The 24,057-nt window shown below is 38.1% G+C and overlaps 1 protein-coding gene across 2 annotated transcripts in view; it reads left to right on the top strand.

Moving 5' to 3' along the window:
- The window catches only part of HTT (huntingtin), a 220,064-nt gene that overhangs the window by 135,326 nt on the left and 60,681 nt on the right, over positions 1-24,057 (top strand). For both annotated transcript variants that reach the window (XM_036762807.1, XM_036762808.1), the window contains 10 exons: positions 5,461-5,602; positions 7,625-7,804; positions 8,508-8,684; positions 8,965-9,041; positions 12,426-12,564; positions 15,148-15,270; positions 16,911-17,124; positions 17,596-17,741; positions 18,944-19,121; positions 20,105-20,200. In XM_036762807.1, coding sequence (XP_036618702.1) covers positions 5,461-5,602; positions 7,625-7,804; positions 8,508-8,684; positions 8,965-9,041; positions 12,426-12,564; positions 15,148-15,270; positions 16,911-17,124; positions 17,596-17,741; positions 18,944-19,121; positions 20,105-20,200 — 1,472 coding nt within the window. The remainder of the gene's footprint in view (positions 1-5,460; positions 5,603-7,624; positions 7,805-8,507; positions 8,685-8,964; positions 9,042-12,425; positions 12,565-15,147; positions 15,271-16,910; positions 17,125-17,595; positions 17,742-18,943; positions 19,122-20,104; positions 20,201-24,057) is intronic.

The following is a 24,057-nucleotide window of genomic DNA, read 5'->3' as shown; positions in this document are numbered from 1 at the left end:
TACTTAGGGCTTACTTTGTCCTAAAATAGGGAGGCTACACAACAAGAATACAATAGCTCTTCATTTCTCTGGACTTGTCCCTCATCTTCATCTGGAAATGCATCTGGTCACTGCATCATTAGGGTGTGGTGACTTGCATGATTTCAGGTGTCCACCAAGTCTGAAAGGCTAGACTGCTGACACCTGGGACCTTTTATGACCCCAGGCCAGGAAACTGTACCCAGGTAGCTGGGAACAATCAGGTCATATGGAGGAAGAAATCTGTCAGGGAAGCTGTGTCAGAAAAATGCTAGTCCTGTCACAGACTTCTTGAGGAGATCATGGAGCTTTCTGAAGCTTTATGCAGTTAACACAATGTGAACCACAAACGGCATCTTTTGGAGATCTCAGTATCTATACGTAATTTTTTTTTCTTCCTATTTCGACTCTGAGCAAGACCTCCGTGATAGTGGAGAATACTTTTGGCAAGTATGCATTTACTTGTTTTATGTTTTAAAAATATTAATAATTAATGGTTGTTACATGAAATTATCTCTGTGCTTGTGCCTTCTAAGGAATCCTATGTATATAACTTGTGTAGGAGATGTCATGTTGGAGGAAAATTTTTATGACTGAATTTTGCTCCATAGAGTCAAATCAGAGCACGGGAGGTATTAATCCCATTGTATTCTGTGCCTTTGAGACTTCATTTTAGATGTTTTGTTCAATTTTGGGTGCCATGTTTTAAGGACATTAACAAAATATTGTGTGTTCAAAGGAAGATGACCAGAATGATGAAGTAACTTGAAATCATGTATAAAGTAGAGCCATTGAAGGTTCTACAGATGTTTATTCTGCAGAGGAGAGAAGACTTGTAAGACAAATGAAAAGCCTGAGAGAGAGTTTCTGGGCAATTAATAACCAATTTATTAATATTAATTAATTAGTAAGTTGATCATCAGTGGTTTTTCATGGTAACCAAAGACAAAACCATGGAGATCACTGAATGCTTGGAGGTGTCCCTGACTAGTGAAAACAGTGAGGAGGTGGCCTAAAAGACTGAATTTCCTCCTGCTGAGAATGTGGCTTGATCATGAGACTCAGCTACGTCTGGCAGTCTGGACCAAGGAATCCATCTCTACCCAGACCACTCTACTTGATTTTCTCCTTCAAACATTTAAGGGTCACTTTAAACTCCATTGTAGGGGTGTAAGGACATGGGTTTATTTCCTAACATCAGGAATTCACTTAGATTAGATTGATTCTATTTACACTTTAAATAGAAGAAAGCTCTCCTAGTTGGGTGGGGTCCTGCCCAAGATTAAGGAGCCTGTTCCTATAGATTTAGGCAATCACATCTCTCAGCAATGTCTTTCAGAGACTGACTGACTGGCCTGCAAGGGCTGGTCCCTCAATGAGGAAACAGAAAAAGAAAACCTTAATCCTAATTTAATAATTGGCTATTAATATGATAGAAAAATAATAATAATAATTTCCCTCAAATATTTGAAAAGCTGTCATATAGAAGATAGATTAAACTTAATCTGTGTAGCTTCACAGGGGAGAGATAGGATCAGTGGATATGCATTACAGGGAAGCAATATAAAGAAGACCTTTTAAATAACTACATGTATCAAATAATGGAATTCATTTAAATAGTGGGTTCCTTGTTACTAGAGGTGTTTAAACTGAGGCTCAATAATCACTTGTCTGAAAGTTACCCTTTTTACCAAGGGATATTTTAAAGATATTTCCTACAGCATTAGGGAAAAGATTTGGATTAGATAACCTCCAAAGGCCCTTCCTGGGCTGCTAGGTGGTGCAATGGATAGAGCGCCAGTCCCGAAGTCAGAAAGACTTCTCTCCGTGAGTTCAGATCTGGCCTCAAACATTTATTAGCTGTGTGACCCTGGGCAAATCACTTAACCTCATTTGCCTCAGTTTCTTTATCTGTAAAATGAGCTGGAGAAAGAAATAGCAAACCACTCCAGTATTTTTGCCAAGAAATCCTCAAAGTGGGTCATGAAGAGTCAGACACAACTTAAACGGTTGAACAACAAAAGTGCCTTCCAATCCCAAGTTTCCATGAGAATATTTTGAGTGCGTTGTTGTGGAGGGAGGCAAACAACTGGGCTGACTAGGTCCACTATAAGTGTATATTACCCCATCTCAACTGGGCTTTCACTGCATCAAGGCAATCCTTTTTCTTTTCCCTAATTGACTTCAATTCCTACAGCAGTTGTTCCAAACCTTTTCTTCTCTAAACCTTTCCATACTACTCCTTCCTTCTTCCCTTTATGGAGAAAATATCGGCTCTTGCCTTGAGCTTTCTCTTCTTCTCTATTGTGTCTCTCAAGGTCCTTTGACTTTGTTCTTCATCCTCTCCTTTGCTACAGTATGATGAAGAGGCAGACCTTGTCACCAAGGCCAGCCCTTCTGTTTGTACCCTTGATCCAATCTCCTGTCTTCTCTTGCAGCTTGCTTTCTCACATAGGCGTCTTAAACTCAACATATCCAAAAAAGGACCAGGTCAACCCTTCCCTCTTCCTACTCCCTCATTTCTACTGAGGGTAGTACCATCCTTCTTTTTACTGAGGTTCTCAACTATAATCCATTTTGATCCTCCCCATCACTTAGCATATCCAGTCTTTCCCAGGTCTTGTCAGTTTTTACCTTCACAATATCTCTTGTATCTATTCCTTTCTCTCCGCTAACATAGCCACCATCTTACTTCAGGCCCTCTTCTTACCATTGTGGATTATTGCAAAAGCCTTATGAATTCATCTCCCTTTATCCAGTCTCTCTTCTGTTCATTCTGCCCTTCACCCAGCTGCCAAAGTGGTCTTTCTCAAGCAAAGATCTATGTCACTCTCTGCTCAGGAAGCTCCCGTGGCTGCTGATTGTCTCTTTGGTATTTCAAGCCCTTCATTCTCTGGCTCCCACCTACCTTTCCAGGCTTATGGCACATTGATTTTTCACACCCTCTGCCTTCCAGCCGAAGTGGTGTGTTTCTGCTACATCTCCTTTCATCTCCAGCTGACTCTTTACAGTGAGAGATGTTTTACACAATCTGCCCCCCGTGACTGAAATGCATTCTTTCCTTACCTCTCCCCTGTGGAATCTCTAGCTTTCTTCCAGGCTCAACTCAAGAACTGCTTCTTATAGGAGGCTAACCTAACCTAGACCAGCATCCCCAGGTGCTGGTGTGTCTTCTCTGTAATTGCTTTTATTTACATAGTACTTACTTTTCATTTATTTATCTGTGGCCAAGTTATTATCGCACTCCCGCCCCCCAATTAATGAAAGAGTCAAGAAGTCAGGAACTGTTTCCTTAAATTTTGTCTTCATATCTCCCACACCTAGTGTAATGCCTGTCACATAGTAGGTGCTTAAAAATGCTTGTTGAATGAAGTAGTGAAAATTGATAGTCTTGTCAAGTTTATAGTTATTTTTCTTTAAAAAAAAACCCAAACCAAATGAATAGATGAATTAAATATTGTTTGCAGAAATAATTTTTAATTTTGTAAATCAAGGACTTTGTGGTAATAGTGTGGGCAGAAAAATAAGTGCTATTTTCGTTTGTTAAGCAGGAGTTCTGGGTTGGGCCCCACTCAGACCAGTCCTCCAGTAGTTTATGTTCAGTATTGAAACAAAATGAGAAACTTATGTTATTCAGCAGTTAACAAAAGGAGATTTATTTAGCTGTAGTAGGCAGGCAGGCAGCAAGCACTTACTAAAGTGCTTCCCATGTGCCAGGCATTGTGCTTGCCCTCTAGTTCATATTGTAATTGGGAAACTGAAAGGGAGCTAAACATTGGGGGAGGCAGAAGAGAAGTTACTTGCATGAGGCATAATGGCACAGTCTGGAGAGTCAGAAGCACAGGCCAGCCTGACCCATCCCATTACCAATGGGAGAAGAGTGCTAACATGGCATAGAGTAGATACTCAACAGGGAGAAGGAAGCATTGAAGACTCCGCAAGAATTGATTGAGGTGAGGGAAATTCCTCTGTGTCTGAATTGCCCATTTGTCCCCTGAGCCACCTAAGTTTTGAGGATGATCTCAATGCTTTTTAAGGAAAAACTAGCCTAACTTGCATGGTGACAAGGCCAAGTCAAATTAATAAACATTTATGAAGTGTCTACTGTGTTCCAGGCTCTGGTAAACACTAAGGAAACAAAGGCAAAAATAATTCCTGCCCTCTAAAAATTCAGTCTTAATTGGAGGGACTATACAGACAGGAGCTATGTGGGATGAATGTTAGAAATTGCAGAGGGCCGACGCTAGCATTAAAGGAGATTTACAGAAGCTTCTTCTAGAACTTGGGGTTTTAGCTGAGACTTTAAGGAAGCCAGGGAAGCCAAAAGAATTTCAGTAACAAGGGACAGTCAGGTAAATGCCTAGACCTGGGAGATGAAGTATCTTGTGGGAAGAACAGCAAAGAGGCCAGTGTCATTGGATAATAGAGTGTAGGGAAAAAATAATATTAGCTAGAATTTATATAGAGCTTTTAGGTTTTCACAGTGTTTTTACAAATTCTGTTTCCTTTATCCTCACAGCACCCTTGGGAGGTAGGTACTATCATGATCCCCATATTACAGATGGAGAAGCTGAAGCAGTTGTAGGTTAAGTGACGTGTTTAGGGTCACACAGTGTCTGAGGTCACGTTTGAACTCAAGTCTTCTTGACTCCAAGTCTCTGCCCTGTGGTGCCCCCTACCCGATTTGAGAGTAGGGTGGGAGAAGACTGGAAAGGTAGGAAGGGTCCAGTTTATGAAGGGCTTTAAAAGCCAAACAGAGGATTATACATTCGATCTTGAAGGACCAATTGTTACACTGGAGATTTTCAAATATAAAAGTATTCTTCTTTGTATATCAATTTACATTTTGTAATAATCCGGGTGCCCAAAAGTCTTAATACAGTTTTAAGCTGTCATGACAATAATAATAGTAATAATAAGCTTTTTTAGCTTAAAACTGTATTAAGACTTTGGGACACCTGGGTTATTACAAAATTTTGAAAACTATTATGTTTTGTAGGTCTTATAGTCAAAGCATCATTATGTTCACTGTTCATGTCATGCCATGCCTTATGGTTTTCATGTTGACGTGACATTTCAAGAAAACCTAATGAGGAAATATGATTGCTTATCCTTAAACCTTGCCAGTTAGATTTTTCAGGTCTTAAATTCAAAACACAAGGGTGTGTAAAAGTTATGTCATCATAATTCCTCCCTTTTGGTGAAATAGAAGCGAGGTAATATAACTTATTGCATCCTCACAGTTTTTCACATATCATAGAATCCTACTTCATAAAAAGACTTAACCTCCTTTTTCTTGAGGAAAAATCTTTAGGACAGATGCTTGTTGTCAGTGTTACCATTTACTTTCCTCTGATAGCTTACTATTTGAAGTCACTTCTTTTTATTTAGTTCTGAAATATGCTTAATTATGTTCACCATAAACAATATTGTTCCTTCCAGAAGGCACAGTCTTTCCAGTACGAAGCTACTCAGCCCTCAGATGTCTAGCGATGGTGAGGATCCCCACTTGGCATCCACACTTGGCGTGTGCAATAGAGAGATAGTACGAAGAGGCGCACTCATTCTTTTCTGTGATTATGTTGTAAGTTTTACAGTTGGATGAATGATAAAGGGATGTATTGCTAAAACTCCCAATCCTACCTACAGTCAACTCTTATGTTATCTAGTTACAGATTCTATGGTTTTGGGATTATGGAACCTTTGACAAATGTTTAATCCTAGACTGCCTTTAGTCTTCTAGTTTTTGTGAGGGTCAGCTCTTTCTTGGTATGTACTAATTGGTATGTACTCAGTCACTGAATATTCATTTTCGTACTTGTCCTGGAAAAAAATTAAACTGATAGGTCTTTACCCCCAAATAGAGCCTGAATGGGAAGAATTAGGGGAATATCTGTTGTGTTGGATCATTTATGCCATTTTTCCCCTCCACTGGCTTGGATAATAGAGAGTTGACTGTAGTGTACTTCCTTTTCATTTGTTTATTTTTCCATCAAACCACAGTAAATAAAATAGATTCATGGGTACTTTGTTAAATAGTGTCTAGTAAGTCAAGCAAATTTATTTAACTTAAATAAAAGTTCTTAAGAAAGTAGTTTTTTCTTTGGTATGATTGGTGCCTTTTTGTTTTGCTTTATACATAGTTTTCATTCAGGTTCATGTATTTTCTTTCTACCCTGCTCCATTCCCAAGACTTTTTGAACATCACTCTTTAATATTGCCTGTTCACAGGCAGTATATAAAAAAGTCCCATAAAATGACAAATAAATTTAAGGAACACAAAAAATAGGGGGTGGACAAACTACTTTTTACAGTTTCTATATAAATAGGTAGTCTTAAAATCTAAAAATCTAGTTTTGGAATAACATGTAAATATTGTTAAATGAAACAAGAGCATGGGTATCCCCATCTTTGTAGGCCGTGTTATAAAGCTAGCTTAGCAAATTGACTGTTAATATCAATCCCATTTTCACTTGGAAAAACCTGGAGATTCCCTTTGGAAATTCCCTTCATATAGACTGAGTTGAAAACTTTTGACTATAAAAGACTTGAGATGCAAACTGGCTCTGGGGCAGGACAAATTATGGCCTTCCGTAGAATTGTTGTCCTTAAGTTCGCTTTCAACAAACTTTGTTAAAAAAGAAAAAAAAGAATTGTGAGCTCTCTGCTGAAATTCACTGGTGAAAAACAACATTTCTTGTCCTCAAGTAGTTTATAGTCTGATTCTCTTGAATACATCTTATACACAAATGTAAGATAGAATTTGATTAGGGCAAAGGAGAAATCCAGACAAAATACTTTAATACATTTTCTGATTAACACATTCTCTCCTGAATAGGAAAGTTTACTTGAGAAACGAAATTAATTAGCTCCTGCTGACAATTTTCCAACTTTCTGGGAGGTACAACCCATGCACAGTTTCTTGGTGATGGTATAGTGGAAAGATCATTGTACTTGGAGTCCAGAGACTTGGGTCTGAATCTTGGCCCTTTCACTTAATAGCTTTGTGACCTTGGACAAATTGTTTTAACCTCTCAGAGCCTCAGTGTTTTCATCTGTAACTTTTGGAGTAATACTAGTTAGCATACCTATCTACTTCCCGGCTGTGAAGTACTGGAACAATGTGAATTACTCTTGATTCAGAAGGAAAGGTGTTAAAGGACTTGAAGGATTTTTGGTCTCCAGTTAAAATCCTTTGAGGCATCTTTTCCTATCCACATAGTTTATGGGCCAGGCATGCTCTTCCTAGACAAAGCTAAAAATACACTGGTACATTCTGATACCTTGTGCTTATGTCCCATTTCGCATGGACTACAAGTTTGTCATGAAGTATCACAGTCCAGCTATAGTTATTGCCATCAATATCACATACTATTCCATAGCTCTTCTTTAGCATCAAAATTGTTTGACAGTGAAACTTTAGATTTTGTAAATTGAATCTATTCTATAAACCTGAAATTTTTTGTTTTGTGTTCATGTAAGTGCTATACATTAATAAAAATCTTCATTATAAACCATAACAGAGATTTTTGAGAAATGTCTTATTAAAAATATAATCATTTTTGCTTTGGAAATGAGAAAATGTATTGCTGTGTTCTCTCTTTAGTGTCAAAACCTATATGATTCAGAACATTTAACCTGGCTTATTGTGAATCATATTCAAGATCTGATCAGTCTCTCCCATGAGCCTCCAGTACAAGACTTTATTAGTGCAGTCCACAGGAATTCAGCTGCTAGTGGGCTTTTCATCCAGGCAATTCAATCTCGCTGTGAAAACCTTTCATCTGTAAGTCTATCCTCAGTATACTCATAACAACAATAACGGCATCTCTGGTTCTCTCTTGAGATAATAAGAATGTTTTCTTTTAATTCCAGTTCTAATTGAATTTAACAAACATTTATTAAACACCAACTGAGTACATATTATTGTGCTAAGATGCTAGAGGAGAAGCAGTTTTAAAATGGAACATGGTCCCTGCCCTAAACTTCCAGTTTAGTTTTAAGCATGTGATATATAAACAGATAATCATACTGTATCATAATATGTGATAAATCATTAGATAGATTCAGAACAGAAAGCTATGTGAAGAGCAGGAGGGAGGGCTTGCCGTGTGCCTAGGGAGTTAAGAGACCTCTTGGAGGAGGTGGCATTAGAGTTAGACTTGAAAGATTTGATAGGAATTTATCAGGCACATAGCAGGGGGTGGATGTTCTAGGACCAGGGAAAATGGGGAGCAAAGGCATTAAAGTGAGAGAGCATGGAGCTTATTGGGAATACAGAACATCCAATTCATCTGGAGCATAGAATGGATGAGGTTAATATGAAATAAAACTGGGAAGGTGTGGTAGTCCTCAGGTGTGGAGGGCCTTGATGCTAACCCAAGCAGTAGAGAGCCCACTATGACTTTTAAACAAAGCAGTTGTGAGGTGCCTGCCAAATATGTACCCATGAAAGGTCATCTATGCTCTTTTCTTGTCCAACAATGTAGCCAACAACCCTGAAGAAGACACTGCAGTGCTTAGAGGGGATTCACCTCAGCCAGTCGGGTGCTGTGCTCATGTTGTACGTGGACAAGCTTTTGTGTACGCCATTCCGTGTGCTGGCTCGCATGGTTGACACGCTTGCTTGTCGTCGAGTAGAAATGCTTTTGGCTGCCAACTTACAGGTACAGAAACAAAACCTTGATTTCGATATCTAATTTAAACTTGCCAGTGCGGTCAGTACAACTACATGTTTTTATCCAGAGCATTTTCTTATTGATGGATAACTTACTGGCTGGCCAAAACAAGTGTGATTTCTCATTCCTTTTATGTTTGATGTGCATATCACATCTATTTATCTTTGTTTTGACCTGCCTTTTAAAAGATATCTCATGTAATATGATATTTGATCCTCTTAAAAAAGTATAGGAATCTTTGGTTCATGTATGTCCCTTTTTTCTACAGAACAGCATGTCACAGTTACCTGTGGAAGAACTGAATAGAATTCAGGAATATCTTCAAAAAAGTGGATTAGCTCAGAGGTAATACTTTTCAATGCAAGTGAATGCTTCAAGAAAAACCCAATATCTAAACTTAAAAGGCATTTAAATTGGAGTGGGAGATTTAAGTAATTATTTAAGTGACAGGAAGACTGTTTTACAAGAGGTTCATTGAACCATGTCTTTAAATTGTGTAGTCTCCTATTTTGTACTTGATTTACAAAATTAAATTCATTTAGAAACAGACAAGTGGAAGAAAATTGTGTTAGAGGTGTTAGGTCATCTGGATTTCTAGGTGTCTCCCTCTCCATGTCTCTTTCTTTGTTCTCCCCTCCCTCTCCCTCCTTTCTCTTTACTACCTCCCTCCTCCGCTTTTCCCTCTACCTCTCTCACTCCCTATCCCTCTTGTTTTCCTTCTCTCACTCTCTCTCCCTCAACCTCTCCCTAAATCTGTCCCTTTCCCTCTTCCTCTCCTCCTAGTTTCTTCATCTATAAAATATTGGTTGTGGGGGTGAGAAGTGACCGCTAAGGTCCTTTTCTACTTAATGATATTTTGATTTATAAACCTTAAAACACTATATAAATGTGACGGGTTGTGGCCAATAGTATTTTTTTGAACAAATGACTTTTTAAGAGCACAGCTATTGCACAAGGTGTGGAAGACCAGGTCTTTTGACAAATATTTAATATCAGGTGAAGCCACTCATTGTCAAAGAAGTTGGACATGAATTTGAAAATGATTCTCATCTTTCTAACATTTGGAATAAACATTATCTAATTAATTACTGCAGTATTGAAATAGGAGTCAGAAAAACCTGACTTAGGTTTTGGCTTCTTCCTTGACAAGCCAAATACTGATAATTTTACAGAAACATCTCTCTGCTAAATGGAAAAACGTCAAGGAAAACCACCATTTTCTTTCATCAAGTTGTATTTGCAAAGTCTATATAAAACGTATCAGTCATGTAGAACAGGGCTGTCCAGCCTTAGGTTTTTATTGAAACAATAGATAATATATTTTGATTTGCCATTTTAGTGAGAGCTCTGCAGTAGCTCTGCTTCAGCTTTGTTTACTAAAGCATTTATGTAAATTTCTATGCTTGTAGGCCCGCGGGCCGCATTTTGGACAGCCCTGATGTAGAATACAGCATTTTCGTGCTTAAAAATACATTTACTGTAGCTTTTACTCATTTTCTTGATATTTGCTTATGTTTTGGATCTAAATAAGAAGTTTGAAAGACGAATGTCCTTGAGACCTGTGAGATCTACAGTAGCAGCCACAGTAGCAGCAGAAACAGTAGTAGTAATAATAATGTAATTATAAAACAGTAGACTTTTACATATTTTAATTTTATACAGTATTTTGCATATATAAATAAAGCATTTATTAAACCTCTGTATATACCCGTCATTGAGTTAAGCCCTGAGGATTCAGACATAGGTAAGCAAGACCATCCCTGCCCTCAAGGAACTTGCACTAGAATGTCAATTAGCAAGTATTTATGAAGTGCTTACTGTGTGCCAGGCACTGTACTAAGCACTGGCAATCCACACCCCCAAAACAAAAATAAAACAAAAAAACAGCTCCTGCTCCCAGAGTTCACAATCTGATGGGGAGACAAAAAGTTATATACAAATAAGGCATACAATATAAAATGAAGATAATCAACAGAGAAAGTACCAGTATTAAGGGACCTTAGGAAAAGTCATGTAAAAGGTGGATTTTAGTTGGGATTTGAAGAAAAACAAGGAGGGCCTGGGATTGAGCTAAGAATTGAAAAAATTATGGGCATGGGGGACAGCCCCTGGAAAAGCTGGGAGCTGGAAGATAAAGTGTCTGGTGGGAGGAATAGCAAGAAGGCCAGTCTCACAAGGAGGGGATAGAACTTCATATAAAGTGGAACTGGGGAAGAGATGGGGACAGAGAGGGAGGGAGAGGGAGAAGGGAGAGAGAGAGAAGGAAGAAGGGAGAGAGAGAAGGAGGAAGGGAGAGAAAGAAGAAGGGGAGAGAGAAGGAGAGAGAGAGAGGGAAGGAGGGAGGGAGGGAGACAGACACTTGTATATCAGAGGTTGACATTTCAGAGGTGGAGACTAAGAAGCTCGTGGTAGGGCAATGAGGAAAATGGTAGAATATAAACCTAGGAATAAGTTATACTTTGTTTCATTTAATTCACCCCCCCCCCCCAGTAGTTTGGGGATTTAAGTGTTATTTTTATCATCTGCATTTTACAGATGAGAAAACTGAGTCTCTTAAGTGCTTGTAACTCATCTGTGTTCAGCCCAGTTTATCTGCCTTTTTTTTTTTTTTTGGATGACTTTTAAGTCCTGTGTTGATTTTACACCACAACTTTGGTGGGCAGTTGAGGACAACTGGTGACTTCTGAATTTTTTGCCTCTTTATTCCGAAATAGATTTTGTTGTAATTTTTGAGCTTGACATTCTCAAGCTAGAAGGCCCAGTGTGAAGCTGGGCATTAGTCTGTCTCTTATTCCTAAGGAAACGAGCCTTTCGACATATGACTCTACAGTGGCAGAAATTTCAGGTTGTGTTTAAGGGTTAGGTGTTTAAGTAGGAAATAATTAAGGAATTCTAGCTTTCTGAACTTGTGATGGGCTTTTTGCTTCTTGCGTGTGCATCTGTTAAGTATTATATAGTAGTATGTTGCATCTGAAATTTCATAGGTTTTGGTGCTTCCTCCACCAGTGCAGTCCAAAACCCCTGTATCCCCTTCTAAATGGTCTTAATGAGCTGCTGTGCAGAAAAGTGCGTCACCAGGTGGCCTTGAAATTAGGGTGGCTCGATATCACGTGACAGGGAAAGAGTTTGTTGCCAGAATTTTCTAGCTTCTTAGCCATTGAACTAGGGCTGTGATTTCAATTACTGCCCCCCCCCCAGTCATCCTCTGAGCCAAGTAACATAACTCTTTTTATCCTCATTATTCAGATGAGGAAACTGAGGCCCATTGAGGTCAAGTGACTCTTCCAAAATCAGATAGCTGAGGATTGGCAGGTGTTAGGCCTTCCAACTCCAAGATTCTTAGAATACTTTACATTGCCTGTTGCAAATGTTCACTGAGAATAAAGTTTTAGGAAATTGGTCTTTCTAATGGGAGTAAATCATAGCTATGACTTGGAATTAAAAACAGCATCATTTTCTGTAAATTTGTTGTTTTTTAATCTGATTAGTCTCATTCTGATTGGTACCTTAAATACCACCCATGTTTACAGTATTACATGCTTATTCTCATTCTATCCATGCTTTTACCATTTCATGTAACTGCAATCTATTACTAATTTTCAGAATTCCTTATTTCTGTGGTCAAATCTATAATTTTAAATAGATTGTTGTTGGTAGGGGTTAAACCAGGCAGTCTTTAGGATCACCTGTACTCCAAGTTCCTGTGTTTTTATTTCACTTTTATTTCAGACACCAAAGACTCTATTCCCTGCTGGACAGGTTTCGTCGTACAGTAGCACCAGAGACAGCTAGCCCTTCTCCTGTAGTCACTTCACACCCCCTGGATGGGGAAAATCACTTGTCACTAGAGATGATAAATCCAGACCAAGTAAGTGAACAGAGCTTTTATTGACAAGTATACACTGTCTTATAAAACAACCTTAGCTTGTAATATCCATGGGTGTAGATGGACACAGCAGGGCTAAAAATCTTTTTGGGCTTTTTTAGAGCATGCTGTCTTAGAGCATGTGGTATGGTACCCTAGGGAGAAGAAGGCTTGTAAGTTTGACCAGTTAAAGGTCTTAGAATTGTTTAGCTTTTGGCTCTCTCATTTTATATTGAGGTAGAAGGGGGACAGCGGCCTTGATAATAAGACAAAGGTAGGATAGCAACTCTCTTGACATTTCCCACTTTTGGGCTTCTGGGGTTAGGGCCGAAGCACTTGGGAGGAAATAGGGAAGCTTTTTCTTATTAAAAAAAGGAAATATTGGTTGGTCATTCATTTGTTAGGGGGTGAATTGAACTCCAAAGTAGAGATGTGAGGATATGAATGTAGGCAACTGAATGGGGACAATGACAGGTTGAGTTACCTTACTGTAGAAAGGCTATTCAGATTTAAAGAACAGTCCAGTTTTACAGATGTTTTCTTCACTCCCAGTGCTCATGTCTCTTCTTTGATCCCTTTGTGCATTGTATTCTTTTACCTGGCTCTTCTCACCCTCATCTGCATCTGAGATTACTTTCCAACAACCATCCTCACCCTTCTCTGCTTATTTAATGGAGTCAGGCATTTTGCAGGTTACTGTATATGGTGTCAATAGAACCCTCACTGAAGACCTGGCTCATGTTGCTTTCTTTATCCTCCAAAAGAAACTTATTGAGAAAAGTAATTTGCGGAGAAAGACTTGACTAATGGAGTTCAGGTTTCTTCTCCTTTCCTTTTGGAGAAACAGGGACTTTAGTGCCACCCTTGCACTTTAGATTTCTAGATGAGTATCTGTCCTTCCTATTTTAGTATAGCTAACTTTTAAGTCTCACAGCCCTAAAGAATAGAGCTGGTAACTCACGAGGGGAGAGGGTTCAAAAAGCAAAGGAGGACAGGGTATCCTGTAAGAGCATCCTACAATCATCAGTCATGATCTCTGGCAAAGCAAGTGATATTCATAGCCCTGAGGCCTGGCAAAAAGGAATTGCATGCAAAATTAAGCATTTCAAAATTCACTTTAAAAATTAATTAATTTATTTTTTGTTTACAACATTTAGTTCTACAAGCTTTTGAATTCCAAATTTTCTCTTCCTCCCCCTTTCCCAAGATGGCATGCAACCCAACATAGGCTCTACATATACATTTACATGAAACATAAAATTTAGTTTTGAACCTTTAAGTAAATGCTGTATGCGTAATGTGTTTATCGTCATACACAAATAGCTGAAGCACAGATCCTGCCTTTGAGGAGATTATAGTCTAAGAAGGCTTCAAGATATTTACTCAAATAACAGTAATATTCATTAATACATGATAAATGGAGTGGAAAGATAAAAAATGAAATCGAGGTCAGGAAGGCTTCATGGAGAAGTAGAAGTTTACATTAGAAGTGAGCTTTAAAGATTGGATAAAAATTAAGGCACTTTTTTGAATTTAGTTTTAAAGTCAGGAAGACCTAAGTTTGAATCCTAATTCAGAACACTTACTATTAAGCTGTGTGACCCTGGGTAAGTCACTTAATCTCTCTTGGTCTCAGTTTCTTTATCTGTAAAATTTAGGTGGTAATAGCATGTACCTCACCGGGTTGTCTGGAGGTTCAGATAAGATAAGCATGTATTTGCAAATCTCAAAGTGCTATATAAATGTTGGTTGTTTTTATTGTTATTATTATCAAGACCTTTTGTGAAAGGGCATTTACTACCTTCTATTTCACTTTCATATAGCACTTATTTTTAGGACTGGAGAGATATGACTGCTTAATGATAACAGTTTTGTGGAATGAATGATTAAAGCATTTCCTTTATGTAAAGCATTGTGCTAAGTCCCAGTAGAAAAGTAAGACAATTTCTGCTCTCAAGGAGGTCACCTTCTAATGGGGAATAGAACACAGGAAGGTTTTCATAGCAAGTCAGACAGAAAGGTCCCATGGTCCTTCACGCAGTGGCAAAACAGATGTAATTGCCTATTCTTTAATGTCATTTATACCAATACAAATCATTGGTTTCTGATGTCAAATCAGTTGACAGGGCCAAGGATTTTGGTGGCAAGAACTTTGATTTCTGGGTCATCAGTAGCTGTGGTTGTAGCCCTGAAGGAGCAGTGGTCAGGGATTGTTTCCCGGGATGAGGCCACTGGGCTGGAAGTATTTCTACTTGCAACTCTCTTGGTTTGAGGGCCTGAGGCTTTCTCCCTCAGGGTCTTAGGGGAGATGGTGGTCAGGGTTGAGGTGGTGGTGATTTGTTGTGCCTGGCATGTAATGCCTTGCTGCTTCAGCCTAGCTGGCAACCTGTGCTGTGAGTTGGGCACTTGGTAGAGGTGAAATGTAACACTTGTTTGAATGAAGTGGGAGTTAGCCTGTGCTTGATCAAAGGAAAAATTATTCTTGAGCCTAGATGAAATTGAGTGGGTTTTGAAAGAAAGGACTTGTCTTTCGAAACTCTTTCATACAGACCATTAAAACGAAAGAGTTAATCATTTTTCTTTCAGGATTGGTATGTGTCTCTAGTCAAATCTCAGTGTTGCACTAAGTCAGACTCGGCACTGCTGGAAGGTGCAGAGCTGGTAAATAGAATTCCTCCTGGTGAACTGGCCTCCTTCATGATGAATAAGGTAAGTATTCTTTGTGCAAAAAGAAGGGGTAATCTGTTACATTATTTGGTTCCATTTACATTTAGTTCCAGTTATTTAGTAGATAATATACCATACTTGAAATATACTGTCCAGTAGGCAACAGGCTGTTCTTGAAATGTATAAAGAATATAACTGTTCTGTTTAAGGGTATTTCTCATGGTAAGATTTATTATATGTTAAATACATATAGGGAATGTTGTTAATCGTACCAACATTAGCCTTCTAGGATAGTTGAGTTAAATTCAGCCATTCATATAATTAAAGAAAATGAAGATTTTTCCAGAACATCACCAATTTTTTTTTGAGTATCACTTATAATGGAAACGAGTGAATCTTTAACATGACAGATAATACAAAAATCCAGATTAGTATTTGTCATTAAAAAGCATGTCACTTATATTTGAATGTACCACATTTTGTGTCCTATTTGCAGAATTTCCAAATATATAAAAATAAATTAATGTTCACTAACTAAAATTGTTTGTTTTGGGTTAAGTTTTCAAAGGAAAATGAAACCTAGTGTTTTGGGAGTTCATTTTTAAAAATAATAATAGATTTTCTCAGTTGAAAGTAACCTTAGAGATGCAGTTTAGTCCCATTCCTCATTCATGAATACCTTCTACAGCATCTCTGGCAACCAATGAGGCTGGACTGTGATGATACAGCCCATGAAGACCTGGGAAGTGTCTGATTTCCTGATTTGACTGCTGTTCCTCTCTCCTCTGGAGTCACTTCCTGATTAATAGATTGTCCTTCTTTAGCTATCTTTTAGGGATCCCTAAGCAAACTGCTCTCATTGAACCAACCTTTAGGCTTGAAATTGCTGGAGTACTTTAAAGGACTACCCCAAATTATATAGATTAAGAACAAATAAAGTCTGTAGGATGTTAGTAAAGGCAGATAATTAATACAAGCTGCTAAAAAAAGATATCAGCAGTTCAAGTAACTATATAGAGTGCTGTAGATGTAAACTATTAATAAACCTAAGAACAAAAGTTGCCTTGAATTGCTTGACTTGGTTGTATTGTAATGGCTATTCCACATTTTGGTTCCACTTACAGTGAATAAATAAGAAAGCCTAAATTAATGAGAAGAATTTTTCAGACTTGGAAATTATTGACTTGTTCTTAGCTGGGTATGCAAAGGAAACATAAAGGAAAAGGCTTGTGAGGTTGCAGGGTTTCTGGAGAAGAGCACTGGTTCTAGCATCCAAGGACCTGAGTTCAGATCCCCTCTCTGACATTAGTGGAGTGACTGTAGTCAAGTCACTTGGCCTCTTGGGGCTCAGTTTCTTCGAGTATAGAATGATGTGGTTGGCTTAGATGGCCTTCAAGGTCCTGTTCATCTCCAGCTCATCTCTGTATATGAGCTATATAAGAGATCCATTGTAATGAAATTGATGAAGAAGCCAGCAACCCTCAGGTGTCTAGTGTGTGAAATATAGAACAAATGAAACAGTAATTTATTGATGGCTGAGATAATCCTCTACAATTAGCATTCTGGTAATTTACTGCATAGATATGCTACAGGGTTGTTTTCTGTCATCCTTTCTATTTGCTTTTTTCCCTGATGGAAATATGTAGCCTCTCATCCTTTACCTTTGACATTTGTGATTTCAGGAGTTCAATTTATCCCTCTTAGCTCCTTGCTTAAGTCTTGGCATCCGTGAAATCTCCGGCGGTCAGAGTAGCAGCCTCTTTGAGACAGCCCGGTCAGTGACCCTGGACCGTGTGACCAGCCTGGTGCAGCAACTTCCACCCAACCATCATGTTTTCCAGCCCCTTTTAGCCATTGAGACCTCAGCCTACTGGAATCAGCTAAGCGATCTCTTTGGTAATCAAAAAAAAAAAGCCACCCTTGTTTAGCTCTTATTTGATAGGGTTGCCTGCAGTGTCCTCTGTGTGGGGAACAGCCATTCAGCTTGGAGTCCAAATGCCCTGTTTCAGGGTTGCTTCTTATTTGTGGAATCCTTAGACCAATTGTTTATCCTTTCTGAGCTCAAGTTTACTCATTTGTGAAATGAATGTAAGACGAGGACACACTCTCTACACTTGTATGAGGATCAAATTAGATTACATAAAATCCTTCTCTAAAGTACGTTATGAAACAGATGCAAATGCTTGGTGAATGCTCTTTGGCTAATACATTTTAACTATTTGAACTTGATCTAAATTGAATAGCACTTCTAAGTATTTTAACTAAAATTTAATATCTTTGTGGCGGATTTTTTTGAAAGTTGTTAACCCTGTAATTGCATGTTTTTTAAACCTTCTTGATTTCTCTACCAATTAAATTCTTTTCCAGGAAATGCTGTGATTTATCAGTCAATTACTACCCTGGCCTGTGCCCTTGCTCAGTACTTAGTACTATTTTCTAAATTACCAAGTCATCTTCAACTTCCCCCTGAAAAAGAGAGGGACATTCTGAAATTTGTCGTGGTGGCACTTGAGGTAAGAGCATAGGAGTGGTGAGGGACTCAGTAACCTATTTGCATTCCTATTTAAAGGTGTCATTGAGTCTCGAGAGAATAGGACTAGGGCTGGGTGATTATGGGTAACTAACCTGCAATAGAGAGCCCCATTCGGTTAAAAGTAGTAGAGTTAGGATTTATTGCTTCATGGAGTTCTTGGCATATTGTTGATGTTTGATTAGTGACTGTTTTCACTGGTCATACTTTCTTTTTGGTAGAAGTTTGAGGTAATTTAGTAGAGACAGGGATATGCCCTTCATTTCAAAAATGTCCCTTTAAATACAGTGTATGCAGTCACTGTGCTGTGTGTTAGTTTGAAAAAGACATGGGCATTTTAGGCAAGTAGAAATTGACCATGTTGGAAATCACAGTGGTTTTCATATAGTGAGTAGAGGTTTGTATTCCTACTAAGTGCATGTGTATTGTCCGTTATGAAGCATTTAGGGAGATGATGGCTCATTAAAGGCAGATTGTATATTCTGACAGCAAAAACAGGAAGCAGGCCCACAAATGACAGTGAGCCTTAGAGACCCTGCAAAAGTTTCCAAAGGAAAAACAAACTCTTAGGGGGAGTGGAATTTCTCATCAAGTGTTTTGCTTTTCAGACAACTTACATCGTAGAGATGATTAGAATGTGAAGGAGAATATTGTCTGGGTACTTCAGGGAAGGTCACATCTACTGCATTTTCCCAGTAGATGAAGAGGACAAATAAGGCATTTGGGCCCAAACGATAAATATTTTTTTTTAGGATTCCTCTGCCCTGATCAAGGGACTTACGTTAGAGCTTCCTATTCTCAGAATAAAATCTGGGTTTTAATAAAAGGAAAAGGTGTAACTTTTAAAGCATCCTTGATTTTCTCCCCCATGTATTTCCCATAGTACCTTATTTGTACCTGTCTAATATATTATGTAATGTTGTGGTTTATAGTTTTATGTTGACATCTGTTTTATCTTTGTGACTTATCCCTCTGTTGAACTGTATGCTGAAGGGTAGGGACAGTCTTCATGTCTTGATTTTATCTCTCTTCTGTAGCTTTGCACAGTGCCCCTTGTACACAGTGCTTTCATTACAAATGATCATTGAATCAACAGTTCACATTAACAACTCACATATGGCATGTTTTAAGCTTTACAAAGAATAAAGTTTAATTGCATTTCAAATTTATATTTTCCTATTTTAGGCCCTGTCATGGCACTTAATACATGAGCAGGTGCCATTAAGTATGGATCTGCAGGCTGTCCTGGATTGCTGCTGTCTAACATTGCATCTGCCTGGTCTTTGGAATATGTTGTCATCAGTAGAGTATGTCACCCATGTGTGCTCCCTAATTCACTGTGTTCGATTTATTCTAGAAGCAAGTGAGTAAAACATGTCATTGGATTTTTTTTTCTTAATTCTTTCATAAGGGATCTGATACTGTTCAGTATTTTAGCATTTAGGCCAGAGGTTGTACATTTCCTAGAATTACTTTTAAACCTTATGTTAGCTTTTTGATCCCTGGGCCTGGTTTGGTGTTTGGTGTTCCTAGTCTTAAATGAACATTAGATTAATAAGATCACATTTAAAAAGATTACTTTTCCCCTGGTTTCATTTGTAACAGATGTTTCTCTGCCACATTTTAATGCTTATATATTGTGAAATTAAAATGGCTTTTCCTTTACAAAAAAAAAAAAAGGTGAAAAAGACCTGCTAAGGATCATTGCCCAAAATTTTTTAAAATTGAATATTATTTAGTGGAACTTAGAGGATGTTTTAAATTTTTACTTTGTGGAACTTAGAGGATGTTTTAAATTTTTACTTTCTAGAAAGTTGAACTTTATACAGTGTTATTTTGAAGGTCAATTGTATGAATGGTTTTAATCTGATTATTTATAATAAATAACTTACAAATAAAGTTTCAGGGATTATTATCCAAAGGCAAGAATTCCAGATTCGAGAAATTGTGTGTTGGCTCTAATGAATTGTTAAATAGTCACTGATGAAAAAAAATTTCAGATATGAAAGTTAAAGAGGGTCAGAGTGTAACTAATCAACAGCCAGAATTTTAAAATCTGCTTCCTTGTGAATATGAAGAGTTTCAAGAATTAATCTTTATATAGTCAGCTCAAAGTACAGTACTGGAGTATTAACTTATGCTTATTAACTACTTGCTGAGTAATTGATTTGTTGCTTAGTCAAGTGATTCTCTTATCGAAGACCAAGGATAGGAAGTCATCTATGCTATCATATTGATGGAGCATAGAACCATTGCTTTGAATTCTTAAGGCTAAGGTAGTATGATATTTTATATATAATTATTAAACTACATTAAAAACTTTTTTTGATCTTTATATAATTTTAGTTGCAGTTCAACCTGGAGACCAACTTCTTAGCCCAGAAAGAAGGAAGAATGCTCCAAGAGGAATCAGTGAAGATGAAGTTGATTCTGATGTGCAGGGTGAGTTTTATGGCACAAGTTTTCTTGCTTTGTTCAAAAAATTTTTTCCATCTAAGAAAAAAGTTCCTATTTTGGATCGCTCTTGGTGTGAGGCTTACCGGAAGGATGTATAATAGAATCTCATCATTAGGCTAGGCATCAGAAGTCATTTCACCCAGGCTGCACTAGAATAAAAATTCTTTCTAAGACAAAACTACTGAAGGACCTTTAGTAAGGATGCAAACCCATTACCTCTTTCCCTCCCTCCCTTAATTCCCTCTCCATCTGTTGCATAAAAAGTCATGCAAAACGTATTTCCACATTAGCCATGTTCCCATAGAGAAAGGGGGAAAAATACCACAATCTGCACCCTAATCTATCCGTTCTCTGTCTAAAGGTGTCTTTTACATCATGAGTCCTTTAGAGTTGTGGTGGATCATTGTATTGATCAGTGTCACTAAGTCAGACAATGTAGTCTTTTTCTCAAATATTTATTTATTTATTTTCAGTTTGATATATTTAGTTTTCAACATTGATTTTCACAAGAGTTTGAATTACAAATTTTCTCCCCATTTCTACCCTCCCCCCCCCCCCACTCCAAGATGGCGTATATTCTGGTTGCCCTGTTCCCCAGTCAGCCCTCCCTTCTGTCACCCCACTCCCCTCCCATCCCCTTTTCCCTTCCTTTCTTGTAGGGCAAGATAAATTTCTACACGCCATTGCCTGTATATCTTATTTTCTAGTTGCATGCAAAAACTTTTTTTTGTTTGTTTTTGAACATCTGTTTTTAAAACTTTGAGTTCCAAATTCTCTCCCCTCTTCCCCACCCACCCTCCCTAAGAAGTCAAGCAATTCAACATAGGCCACATGTGTATCATTATGTATAACCCTTCCACAATACTCATGTTGTGAAAGACTAACTATATTTTGCTCCTTCCTAACCTATCCCCCTTTATTGAATTTTCTCCCGTGACCCTGTCCCCTTTCGAAAGTGTTTGTTTTTGATTACCTCCACCCCCATCTGCCCTCCCTTCTATCAGCCCCCCTTTTTTTTGATCTTCTTCCTTCTTCTTTCCTGTGGGGTAAGATACCCAATTGAGTATGTATGGTATTCCCTTCTCAGGTCAAATCTGATGAGAGCAAGTTTCACTCATTCCTCCCTCACCTGCCTTCTCTTCTCTTCCCACAGAACTGCTTTTTCTTGCCACTTTTATGCAAGATAATTTACCCCATTCTATCTCTCCCTATCTCTCTCTCTCAATATATTCCTCTTTTATCCCTTAATTTGATTTTATTTCTTTTAGATATCTTCCCTTCGTCTTCAACCCACCCTGTGCCCGTTCTCTCTCTCTCTATGTATATATACACATACATATATACATACATGCTCATTCACTTATATATATACATAGACATATATATATATATATATATATGTATATGCATATTCCCTTCAGCTACCCTAATCCTGAGGTCTCATGAATCATACACATCATCTTTCCATGTAGGAATGTAAACAAAACAGTTCAACTTTAGCAAGTCCCTTGCAATTTCTTTTTCTTGTTCTTTTTCTTGATTACCTTTTCATGCTTCTCTTGATTCTTGTGTTTGAAAGTCACATTTTCTATTCAGCTCTGGTCTTTTCACTGAGAAAGCTTGAAAGTCCTCTATTTTATTGATAGTCCATATTTTGCCTTGGAGCAGTTTTGCTGGGTAGGTGATTCTTGGTTTTAATCCTAGCTCCATTGACCTCCAGAATATCATATTCCAAGCCCTTCAGTCCCTTAATGTAAAAGCTGCTAGATCTTGTGTTACCCTGATTGTGTTTCCACAATACTCAAATTGTTTCTTTCTGGCTGCTTGCAGTATTTTCACCTTGATCTGGGAGCTCTGGAATTTGGCAACAATATTCCTAGGAGATTTCTTTTTGGGATCTATTTGAGGAGGCGATCGATGGATTCTTTCAATTTCTATTTTGCCCTGTGGCTCTAGAATATCAGGGCAATTCTCCTTGATAATTTCTTGAAAGATGATATCTAAGCTCTTTTTTTGATCATGGCTTTCAGGTAGTCCAATAATTTTTAAATTATCTCTCCTGGATCTATTTTCCAGGTCAGTGGTTTTTCCAATGAGATATTTCACATTGTCTTCCATTTTTTCATTCCTTTGGAGACAATGTAGTCTTAACCACATATTTGCCTTTCTTTTTTGAAGCCTCACTTTTGATTGCCCACAGAGGTGAAAGAACCATTTCTTGCTAACTAAAGTCTGCAGTTTCTTTCCTTCTGCTTCTGCAGTGTTTTTCTTTCTGAGAGGATTATTTGTATCTGAATCAATAGAAGTAGACATGTCTTTGTTACATCCTTGTCTTGGATACCTGCCCCAGGACCACAGCAGATACCTTATTATTAATTTCAGGGTAACAGGAAGCTGCTGCCTCTGTGCTTTTCAGTGGGGAGTAAGCACAACTACTCAGGTCATCCCAGAATCCCAGAATCGCAGTTCTAATGGACCAGAAGGGACTTCTATTCTAGTCTAATCTATTTTTGAAAAAGGATCCCTTCTATAACATAACTAAAATTGATCATCCAGCCTCTTCTTGAAGACATTGAGGAAGGAAACCTGCTGCCTCCTAAAGGCATCTGTTCTGCTTTTGCATAACTCAGATTGTTAGGAAGTTTTCAACTATCACGAGCTTCTATTTACCACTGTAACTTCTATCCACTGCTCCTAGTTCTGCTTTCTGGGCCCAAGCAGAACACGTCTAATTAATTTTCCACATGTCAACCCTTCAGAAGAACCCAAAACATCCCCCAAGTTGTATTTTCTACAAGTGAAGCCTCTATAATTTTTTTCAGCCAGTGCTCAGGTGTCATAATCTCAGAGCCCTGCCTCATCCTGCTTGCCTTCCTCTGCATGTTTTTTTTCCTTAACAGCATCCTTCCTTAGCTATAGTGCCCAGTACTGAGCATAGTCCTCCAGTTGTAGTCTGAGCAGGACAATATATAGCAGCATTTTAATCTCTCTGGCATATTCTTTCTTAAAGCTATGGTGTCATACTTATGATTCATGTTGAATATGTAGTAAGATAAAATGCCCAAATCCTTTCTTAATGAGCTGGTTTCTGGCTAGCTCTCTCCATCTTATACTTGGAAAGCTGTTTTTCTTTAACCCAAGTATAAGCCTTTCTGTTTATCCCTCTGGGCTTTTTATCACCTGCCAGTTGGATACGTATGGCCATCTTTGATAAAAATCTTAAGCAGACAGTGTCAAGTGCAGTTCCCTAGGACACATTGCTAGAACTTTTTATCCAGATTGACACTGAACCACTAATACTCTTTTTTGGGTCTGGCCATTCAGCTCATTCTGAACTCGCTTAACAGTGCTAGTATCTAACCTACATTCCTCCAACTTTTCTACAAGGTAGCATGAACCATTTTGTCACCTGCTTTATTGAATAGAAAAACTATATCTGTAGCTTCCCCTAGTGATTTGCTCATGACATAATAACTCTTTCAAAAATGGTAATGAAGTTAGTCTTACATGACCTGTTCTTGATGAAGCCAAGCTTGCTCTTTGTGATCCCTACTTATTTCCCTAGATATTCACTAACCATCCTTTTAACAATGCAATATATGAGAACAGTATACATATGGTTTGTAATAATGTCAAGGAAAACAATACAGAATGGAAGCTCAACTCTGAGTAATTATAGTAATCAGTTTTGGTTCAGAAGAACTAATAATGAAACATATCCATTCTCTCGATAGATGCAGAATGCCTCATACACCATTCTCTTCCCTTTCTGAAAATCCGGATCACATTTACCCTCTTATCATCCTCTGGTAGTTTCCCTTTCCCCAGGGTCTTTTCAGGAT

This window comes from Trichosurus vulpecula, chromosome 6, assembly GCF_011100635.1.
Source record: "Trichosurus vulpecula isolate mTriVul1 chromosome 6, mTriVul1.pri, whole genome shotgun sequence".
In the NCBI taxonomy this organism is placed as follows: domain Eukaryota; kingdom Metazoa; phylum Chordata; class Mammalia; order Diprotodontia; family Phalangeridae; genus Trichosurus; species Trichosurus vulpecula.
This window is presented reverse-complemented; position numbering and strand designations above follow the sequence as displayed.